Below are 10,823 nucleotides of genomic sequence, written 5' to 3'. Positions count from 1 at the left end.
GTATGAGTAAAGTCGATGAACGTGCAGGTGATCTTGTACCACCCTCTCTATAAGATCACACAGATGGGAGGGAGGATTGAACTTTTGTCAAAGCAAACTGACCTGGACTATCAGTTTACTGGATCTAAGGCCGGCACAAATCCCAAATAACGGTAAATAAACATTGATTTTTATCCATCATGCCGATTTATTCACTTACTTTGTTACTTAAAAAAATTTGAGGTGCCGAATTCCATGTCTGCATTTTATTATCACATTGTCGAATTAAAGCACTGCGCGTATTGTTAGTAAAAGTAGAAGAAAGTAGAATTATTGGCATAGCAAACTTCACTTGATCAGCACAGCATCACCTGTAGTTCCATCGCATCACTGTGGGTTATTATAGCCTCTGTAACCCATTTAAATGGTGTTTTATGCTTTGTATTGATAAAAATAAGCAATGCGACAGTAATTTAATTGGAAAAGAAGGGAGTTACATCACTTTTTCTCTTTTGATTTCATAATTAGAGAGAGCAGAAGAGGAGGATACGGAAGCAGAGGGAGGGATTTTGGGCACTGACTCTTTTTGTATTCACTGAGTGCAGACAAGTGCTTCAGATATCTGGGCCGCAGAGTGCTCTGCACTGTAGCTTACACTTTTTACTGGTATTAGCATTATAAATGGAAAGGGTAATAGTTTCTGTTATAACCCAGGACCATTTTAATATTATGATGCTGAAGATGTTTAGATTCTTGAAACATTTACTCCAGAAAAATTGTAATGAATGTTTGCTACAAGATTGTCACATATTTCTCTTGTGTTTTTCTTTGTATATTTTCAGGTTTTTCTGGTTTCTATCTACACAGAGGTGTGTGCTCATAACGGATAAGAGGCAGCTCTGTTCAAGAGGCTTCAGTTTGCGATCTGAAGTTTTGCTGTAGTTTTCTTCTGAAGATCTTATATCAAGCAGCAAAGATGGAGCGGATGGAAGACGAAAAGGTAGCCTTTAAACTTTGCACATATGACACTGGTTTTTCCACACGTTACTGTAATCGTCCCAGACACAAACACATTATTTCAGGCTGTCTGTTAGAATTCCCAGTGGCTCCTGGGCATGAGTGTCGGCCATTGTTTGCTTTATTCTGAGCCTGAGGCAACACCTTCTGATGCATAAAATCTTTACGAGTCACAGGCTGGCAATTCTGTATTTTTCCTTTCTGGCAAGAGCGGGAACTGGTGATGATGATGTTGAGCACTTCAGGACATGACTAAGAGAGACAGAGTAGGAGACGGGGAGGTTGGGTGGCAAGTTTGAACTTGCGTGTGATTTAGTTTCTGGCTTTTATTTGTGCTGTTGTTGAACTTGCACACACATTCTTTCTTCTATATTATAAAATATATGACTAACGATTTTGCCTGCTACCATGTAGTGCGGTTTGTCTTTTGAAATGCATTGATTGCAATAGTTGCTCCATTTCCATGGCTGTTACTTGAGATTTTCACATCATCTGTGCTGAAGTAACAACCCCCCAAACCACAATGAACATCACCATGCACTGCATAAATGTTTGCACGAAATTCCTTTCTTTAGTGAAATAGTTTTCCTTTCAGAAAAATGTGGAAAGGGATTGCTGAAAAAGTCAATTTTATGATAAAGAGACAAAGGAAATGGTCAATATAGTTTAAAAATATAAAAAGGGAGAAATAAAACTAATTTCCGTGAACATGTGGGAAAGAGAGGTTCTTAATAAAAGAGAGAGACGGGGACAGAGATTGCAAGTTGACAATGAATGTGGAGTCATTCTTCTGAATATTGAGATGATGAACTGTTGAAATAAAGTAACTGCAGGTGTTTTTGAGCAGTTAATTTTTTATATATAAACATTTAATATCTGAACAAAAAATGAACCAAACACAAGTCCAGATAATTATCACATTATGAGAGTAAAGCTTAGAAACTGGAGACTGAGGTTTTAAAGTTAATGTTTGACGTTGGAAACAGCGAGAAAAGAACCTCATCACGTTGTGCTTTTAGTCATGGGGAGACATAGAGACAGGCTTTTTCCTGGCTCAAAATCACCAGGACCATCCTGATCACATAACCACACGTGCATGTGTACCGTGCTTTCACTGGCTCAAGCAAACACTTTTTAAAAGTATTTCTAATAATTATATGATTGGAGAAGATGACAGTTATGACATTAATGCATTTTTTATTTTTAAAAAAGGTACCCTGTTCAACATTAAAGCAACATTATGTAAGATTTTACATTTTGGCGCCCCTACAGTCATAAATAAGGAAAGCTGTACACGTACAACTGCAATGGTCAAAAACCAACAAGTTGACAACTTTTCTAACACAGCCAAACTCATGCCAAACAACACAAGAAAAAGCAGGCAAGCCAGTACGTTACAGCAAGAAGGTCAGGTTGGCATCTGTCTGGCATCCTTTCAGCTCTTTTAGCTAACGCCAACGAGTAAAAGCCAGTCCGATATTTACTCTTGTCTGGTCTCTTGCTTGGTCACTCTCTTTTTTTCTCTTCCTTACTTCCTCCGACAACATCTTCTTGGGTCTCTTCGCAGGCTCTGTCGTGATATCTATACTGAGGATACCGAGTTAGCAGCTTCTTATAACTAGCTTGCTGAAGAGTCACTTTGGTGTGTGATTAGCATTACGCCACTTCCGCGGGATTCCAACGTCTAATGACCGAGTCAGTGTACTATCAAAATAATTTTTAAGCTGATAAAATTAGTACATAATGTTGCTTTAAAAGGATGATGATCTGTCTGTCTGTGTCTGCTCCTCTCTCTGTTTAGATACAAATATGTGTAAAATATGTAAAATTAACAAACAGCAATACTGTGACTGATACTATTTCTTAAAAAATAAAATAAAATTAGGCTTTATCGCCTTTATTTGAGATGCAGGAAATGAGAGAGTGAGAGAGGAGGCGACATGTAGGAAAGGGCCGCAGGTTGGAATTGAACCCTGGCCAATGCGATAAGGACTCAGCCTTGTGCATGGGGCGCATGCTCTAAGCTAACTGTGCGCCGACTGCTACTATTTCTAATAATAGTGGATTGGTTGGAGGGACAGAGAAATCAAAATGGATTGGCAAAAATGGGATGCATATTTCATCATTTATCAAATCATTATGATCATATATAATATATTATTTGTATGGTTTATAGTAGATTATAAGTAAGTTTCTTGCCAGACTTGCGGCTGTACCTACACCAGCTCGTTCTACAGCCCAGTTGATTAGCTTCCATAGGAAGCTGGCAGCGCTTTGCAGATGCGTCAGATGTGTTTCCTGTGTGAAACATATAGTCAACGTTGATTATTTTAATTATTTTAATGGACTTAACTTATGTAACTAACTGACTTAAGTGACTTAACTTATCTAAAGTAACCAAGCCATGATATTTTCCTAAACCTAACCAAGTAGTTTTGGTGCCTAAATCTAACCACACTGTGACCAGTTCACAGTGTGAAATACACAACCATTATTTCAAAAGTGTAACCGGATGTTGCATATTTATCATTGCTAACTTGACAGTGGAGCCCTGTGTGTATACGTGACGAGTTGGGAGTGAGAACGTCTTATCAGAAGTGTTACTTCCTCACATTCTGTTGATAATGTTAGTTCATTTTTGATTTTAGTTATTGTTTTTAACTACAATTCTGGCCATATCTTACACATTGTACCAGCTTCATACATTTGAGTTCTCAGTATTGTATTACTGTTCCAATTTCTAGGCAGTTATTTAGTAATTAATTTTTGTTACATATTGATCATAACCTGTTTTAGCAGAATGTCATACAATATGTTCAGTTGTAAACACAGATTTTAACCAGTATATGTATTCTACTACAAAGCTGCAGATATTGAATAACATTATGTTGCTTGGCTTCTGATTTGACAAGTAAAACACACGCATATAAAACACACACAAGTGCACTAGAATGAACAAATGCCTCACAACTTAACACACATAATGCTCCTTACTCATCGACCACTCCACTCCCTAAGTGGAGATGCTGCTATTGCAAGAGGCTGCTTTAACAGTACAATTGTCTAAATATGAATACACCAGCAATCGTTGGAGATGCAATTGACATGTCGCATGCATACCCACACACAGTTTTTTTTTAGTTTCTTTGTATTTCCCCTTCACTATCCCTTTATCATGTATGCAGCACTTCCTTCCTGTGAGACACACACACCAGTGGGTTCAGCTTGTTTTAATCCTTATTATGAGAAAAGGCCATGATGTCTGTGAAGGTATTATTGGAGCAAAACAACTGAGCACCTGTGACAGTGGAGTTTGTAATTATAGAAAGTTTATATAAACATGTGTGTGTATCAGTAAATTTGAAGTCCCAGAGAAAAATACTTAAGAAACTCATACACTGCTTTGCTACAGTTGCTGCAGTGAAAATGCAAAACACAATTCAATCTAGCTCTATTGGCATGAATGTAAAACAATATTGCCAAACTACAAATAAATTACAACAGAACAATTCATTTTATACAGTTTATAAAATAAAACAATTAAAAAGTTAAAGTGTGATTGTGTGTGTTTAAACAATAATAATAAAATATATATATATAAAAAATAAAATAAATAAAACAGTAAAAGAGTGTGTTTGTGTGTGTAAAATAAAATAAAAATAAATATTAAAAATAAAAATAAATAAATGAAACTGTGTGTGCGTGTGTGTTTGTGTGTGTGTGTGAGAGAGAGACAGTGTGTGTGTGTGTGAATGAATATGAAGTCATGGACAAAATTAGTTTGTCCACAAATCAATGTGTGGTTTCATGCTATGAGAGTTGCACACCTGTAGAATGATTTCTCAGCACAAACACAAGTCACTAACCACAACTGCTTAAACGTCCAGCTACGAGTCGTAAAATGTTTTTTTTTTGTTCCAAGGTCCATACACCCTCACCTTTGCAGCGCATATCTCAGTGGAATGTGGCGCTCGTTTGGGCGCCCGTTGTTTTTCCAACCCAGATTATAGATGAAACCACGGCCACTTCCGTGCATTTACAAATTGTACAAAACAATGCATTAATTTACATCATGAGTGATTTACTGATTTTGAATAGTCGAGTTAGTGTTGAAACAGGCAGATTTAGAAAAAAGACGGATTAAACTGGATGATTAAAATGGATTTCCTCTTATTAATGAGCCTACTTGGACATAAGGCCTTGACCATTAGACTCCAGATCAAAAAATGACCATTGCAAAAGTTCTTAGAGAGTTTGTGTATTGCAGAAAAATGAGAGATGTCATTGGGTTAGTTGTTAAATCAAAGTGAACCTTTGATTGGGGATTTCCATTTTTGGCATGACGCCATAGTAGAGTCAGTACAAAACTTAATTTAAACCAATTACTCCACTCAGTTCTGCTTGGTTGGATACTCTTTGCATACTTACCAGCAGGCCCTGCCATGTAAGGGATTAATGTCAGGTGTATTAGCTTGCGCTTGAGCTAAGCCCACTTTAATTCTGAATGTGTTTGAGGGAAAAACACTCCAAATAGGATTCAGTCTTGTTTTCTCAGGGTGTCTTTAGCTAGTTTAGCTACCCGTACAGTGTTGTAACACTTAGCTTTCACAGCAGTGCTACGAGCGTGCAAGTTGCTAATGCAGAAAGCTGAAAACAAGGAGGGACGGCAGATGTAGAAAGGATCATTGTGTGTATTTACCAGTCACTATAAACAACAAGAGCTTTGTAGAGCGAGGAACAGGCCATGTTCACTACACAAACTGAGGGAGCGATTGTACATAAACTCTGTCTGCTCACTGTTTTAATCTTTCATATCTGTTTTTTTCTCTCTCAACAGCCGAAGAAGAAGGTGACCCTTTACCTCCTGTTCTGTGTTTCAACAGCAGTCATCGGCTCGCTACAATTTGGCTACAACACCGGGGTCATCAATGCACCAGAACAGGTGTGTGTGTTTATGCAACATGCTAGCCACTCATCTGGATAAATTTTTTTAATGGACATTTAGTGTTTTAATGATTTATGACAGTAGGGACAACTATTAAGGGAGTTTGCATAATAATAGATGCAACACCACATCTTTTCTCATTCTTTGAGATTAATATTGTTATAACACTTTTTAATCGCCATTTTCTGAATCACTTAAACACTTTTATGTTGTTGTTCTCTACATGTGGTTTGGTAAGTTGATCTAAATCAGAGTTATGTTGCTAGACATGGAGGTTTTAGTGTGCCTGGTCTCATTTGTGAGCACAGCATTGCAAGGTGGTTATGCTAAAAGCTATACTGCCCCCATGTGGATGTGTCAAAAACTCCCAATAAACACATCAAGCACAAGCTCTGTCACATCTGTCACACCTTAATAAGATCTATTTAAAATTTATAATCGACATAAAAACAAACACTTTCTTAAAAGTTGCAATTTCTAATCCCGCCAGCCTTGTCTTTGGTTTGACAGAAACTGCGTAGGTTTTTCCAGAATGTGTCAGCGGAGCGGTACGGGGAGCCTTTCGGCCAAGGAACTATCACCATGTTGTGGAGTGTTGCTGTGGCCATCTTCAGTGTGGGAGGCATGGCCGGGTCTTTCTCTGTTGGAGCCATGGTCAACAAATTTGGCAGGTAAGAACATCAGGAACAAACGCTTAATGCAAGATGATGAGAATGGCAACCATTTACTAGTTTCAACCTCTAAAACGTGACAGGTCAGGTGGTTGGATGTTTAAAGTTGTGACCTTGGAGTCTGGGAAATTCTGACTGACATTTTGTGGGCTATACAGATAATCTGCTAATTAAGAAAATCAGCAGATAGCTTTTTTATAGTTGCTTACCTTGTTGTTTTTCTCTTTAGTCTCACTAACTTTGTCCGTCTGCCTTCCTCGTCTCTCATCACCAGGCGTAAATCCATGGTGCTTGCTAATGTCCTGGCTGTACTTGGTGGCGGTCTGATGGGACTGTCAGTTCTGTGTCAATCGTTTGAGGTGGTCATTGTTGGCCGGCTGATCATCGGTGTGTTCTGTGGTCTGTGCACGGGACTGACACCCATGTACATAGGCGAGATCTCTCCCACTGCTCTCCGAGGAGCCTTCGGCACGCTGCACCAGTTGGGTGTAGTTATTGGCATCCTGGTGGCACAGGTACTGTGAAATGGTGATTATATTACTGTGATAATATTGATGCAGAATAACAAAGATTTGCTTGAAGAATTTTGATTATCAAAATGAATTTTTTTCACCTTCATTAAAGTGGTGAGGCGGTTTGCAGTTTTCTAATATCCATTGATCAGGTCATGTGATCTATAGATCACCATAAATACCATTTACATTTATGGCATTTAGCAGACGCTTTTGTCCAAAGCAACTTACAATAAAATCAATAAAAAGTGAATAAGAAATAGATACAAAACAACACTATCATAATTCTTTATGCAAAATTACTTTTGTTAATATCTTATTTACTCTCAGTGGATTCAGAAATTTACAAGGAAAATATATATATGATATTAAAGCATGTTTTTAGGATGTTATTTATGGAATTTGATAGAATATTTCATTTTAACCAATTAACTGGTTAAGAGTTGAAAAAAACACCACCCTTTCAACCTCAGTTTTCAAAGCACAGTATACTCAGATTTCTTCTATTACTTCATATTCATGACAAACATGATACTGGTCTGCCCCTCTGTGGGTGTTTTCAAAGTTAGAAGAAATTCACATACCAGAGATAAATTGACTCAAATAAGTCCATATACGCACTTCATCCCTTGTTACCTCTGTATTTTAGATCTTTGGTCTGGAGTTTCTGCTTGGCTCAGACACTCTGTGGCCTCTGCTGCTGGCTCTGACCATCCTGCCTGCCATACTGCAGACCATCATGCTGCCGTTCTGCCCTGAAAGCCCCCGCTACCTGATCATTGTCCTCAACGAGGAGGAGAAGGCAAGAAAGGGTAAGTTTTGAGACACTTTACATTTTGCTAACAAGACTAGAATCTTGAACTACCCGTGAATTTTTAATGATCTGTGGATTGATGCATGTACTGGGGATGAGGTGGGCCCGTGATTTATAAAACTTTTACCATGTAACATGTTCCAAGAGCATTCCAGCCTTTCGTTACATTATATTTACATAAATAATGTACTTACTTCCTTTTCTATTCATCCATCCCTTCTTCTCTCACTCTCTAGCACTGGTGCGTCTGCATGGCTCTGAAGATGTCAGCAATGATATTCAGGAGATGAAGGAAGAAGGGATGAAGATGGCCATGGAAAAGAAAGTGACCATCCCTGAACTCTTCCGCTCTCCTAACTACCGTCAACCAATTGTTATCGCTATCATCCTCCAGCTCTCTCAGCAGCTGTCTGGCATCAACGCTGTGAGTAAACGTCATATCCTATAATGGAGCACAGTGGTTAGGGATATAATTATCAAGTGTCATGAATCTTTAAAGGAGCAGTCAGTGAAATTATACAAATGTTTCTGACAAGTACATGACAAGAGGTGCTTTTGGCTCCAGGCAATGTTAGATTGAGCGAAATAATTTAAGCCTCTGAGGGTAAACAGAAAGACACAAACACAGTGGTATTCAATAGGTATTTTGTTAATAAGGTCATGTAACCAGGCTCACTAATGAGCGGTTGCTGCGTCTGACCTGACAATCAAAGTAAAGATACTTCGGCCTACGGCTAAAGGCTGCAACATCAACTGAACTCTGACAGACACATTAACACTCATGACCTATATCACTCACCAGCACAGAAGCTAGTGCAGTTACAACTTGTTTCTGCTGTATAATTATTCAACAAAAGTTGAAGCTGCACTGATGAATATTTTTATATTACAGAGCAGTTTAGCATAGTTTCATCAGTAGTTTCATCCATTTTTTTTAGTTAAAAAGAATAAAAAAGACAAAGTTAGTGACTATCTAGTGAACACACTGGAGCATTTACCTACTAAAGAGCCAGAAGATGATGGAGACCGAAACCTGAATTCGCTCTGTGTCTGCTGTATGTCTAGATTACAGTTTGTTAGCCTTATCAACTGTAAAAGGGGGTAAAATGCTCTTCCCCTAAGTGGACAAAAAAAATCAGTAAATGCAGGTTTAATATAATGTAATTTTAAAGACAACACTAATTTTATTCACTGGAATAAACAGTAACTTTTCATTTTTCTCTCCTTTCAGGTATTTTACTACTCCACAGGCATATTTGACACAGCTGGTGTTACTCAACCTATCTACGCCACCATAGGAGCTGGAGTTGTCAACACTGTGTTTACTGTTGTCTCTGTAAGTGTCTGACTACATATCTGGTGTCTTAATACAAGGCATGATTTATATTTATTGGATTGTTAATCATTGCTTTTCTTGGTTTGACTCCAGCTCTTTCTGGTTGAACGGGCTGGGCGAAGGACATTGCACCTGATTGGACTGGCTGGAATGGCTGTCTGTGCCCTCATTATGACAATCTCCCTGTCTTTGGTGGTGAGTTATGATCACATTAATCCTCATGTCCTGTGAGCTTTAAAGCTTACAAAAATAAAATGTTTTGCTATTGCTCTCTCATTTCGTCTTTTGCTCATTCTCTTTGTTTCTCTCTTGGAGCAGAAGACCAACGAGTCTCTAAGCTATCTGGCCATAGTGGCTGTGTTCGGCTTTGTTGCCAGTTTTGAGATGGGTCCAGGTCCCATCCCCTGGTTCATCGTGGCTGAGCTCTTCTCCCAGGGGCCACGTCCTGCTGCCATGGCCATCTCTGGTTTCTCCAACTGGACCGCCAACTTCCTGGTGGGGCTGACTTTCCCTAAACTGGAGGTATGGACACATACTAAAGTCTTAAGATGTACACGTGATATGAGTTTGTCATGCAGCTACAAACATCTTTCTCTTCTCTCTTAGGAACTTTGTGGTCCTTATGTTTTCATCATCTTCATGGTACTCCTCATCCTGTTCTTCATCTTCACCTTCCTGCGAGTGCCTGAGACAAAAGGAAGGACCTTTGACGACATCGCTCAGGGATTTTCTGCCAGTGTAGGGAAACCCTCCCAGTCCCTGGCGCTTGAGGTGGTGGCTGTCGGTCTGCCAGAGAGCAAAGAAGCTCCACCCATGTCCCCCACAGAAAAGGTTCCCATGGTGGATGTTCCTGCAGAGAAGCCATGAGCGTCCTTACAGAGAAGAAGGAAGAGTTAGGGTACTACACAGACAACATGTTTCAAGCACATAGATATTGTAAGGAGTTACATTTGATAACTTACAAATGATGAAAGTGCAGCGGGGTGTTTTTAGAAAAAGCCAACTCAGTGTATTAATAATTTAGAAATAAGATTTTAGTTTTTAATATATATTTTCAGTGTTCCTTTTTTTTTTAAATTAAATTCAGTGTTTTTTAAAGATCCCAAGTTACAAACGCTAAAATGATTGTTGACAGAATTCCCTGTAATCCTGACTGAAACATGGGCCAAACTTAACTGAATTACCAGTTCTTAATAGTTGTGGACATACCCAGTGCCAGCCCCACGCATATTGCCATATAAGAGGATCAACATATGTTTAGTGTTAAGTCCCAGGTCTTCAGCTACTCCCAGTGTTTAAAGGTTGCAGGATTTCAGGGGGTTTATGTATTAAGGTCAAGCTTTTTGGAGCCAAGTAGTTTGACCCAGAAAAGACTGACTTGCTGTCCTGTATGCCTGCCTGATGTTTGTTGCTGCAAAGGGGAGAAAGGCCTGTTGCCTTAAGTAGACACAATAAACATGGAGGAGGTGCTGCAAAAGTAATTGTGTATATATATATATATTATATATATATATATATATATATATATATATATTATATATATTATATA

At 38.6% G+C, this 10,823-nt stretch overlaps 1 protein-coding gene across 1 annotated transcript; it reads left to right on the top strand.

Annotated features, from left to right (window-relative positions):
* slc2a3b (solute carrier family 2 member 3b) lies at positions 1-10,761 on the top strand. Its single transcript, XM_046043935.1, has 11 exons — positions 1-152; positions 822-979; positions 5,834-5,938; positions 6,452-6,612; positions 6,887-7,127; positions 7,774-7,936; positions 8,175-8,362; positions 9,170-9,274; positions 9,368-9,469; positions 9,593-9,796; positions 9,881-10,761. The coding sequence occupies exons 2-11, from the start codon at positions 956-958 to the stop codon at positions 10,139-10,141; spliced, it is 1,554 nt and encodes a 517-aa protein (XP_045899891.1). The 5' UTR covers positions 1-152; positions 822-955; the 3' UTR covers positions 10,142-10,761.
* The last annotated feature ends 62 nt before the right edge of the window (positions 10,762-10,823 follow it).

The sequence above is a fragment of the Micropterus dolomieu genome, linkage group LG03 (assembly GCF_021292245.1).
Source record: "Micropterus dolomieu isolate WLL.071019.BEF.003 ecotype Adirondacks linkage group LG03, ASM2129224v1, whole genome shotgun sequence".
Lineage (NCBI taxonomy): Eukaryota > Metazoa > Chordata > Actinopteri > Centrarchiformes > Centrarchidae > Micropterus > Micropterus dolomieu.
This window is presented reverse-complemented; position numbering and strand designations above follow the sequence as displayed.

Coding starts and splice junctions, on each gene's coding strand:
- slc2a3b (XM_046043935.1), top strand. CDS start 956: ATGGAGCGGATGGAAGACGAAAAG. Junction 7,128..7,773: donor TTGGCATCCTGGTGGCACAG/GTACTGTGAAAT, acceptor TCTGTATTTTAG/ATCTTTGGTCTGGAGTTTCT. Junction 9,470..9,592: donor CAATCTCCCTGTCTTTGGTG/GTGAGTTATGAT, acceptor CTCTTGGAGCAG/AAGACCAACGAGTCTCTAAG.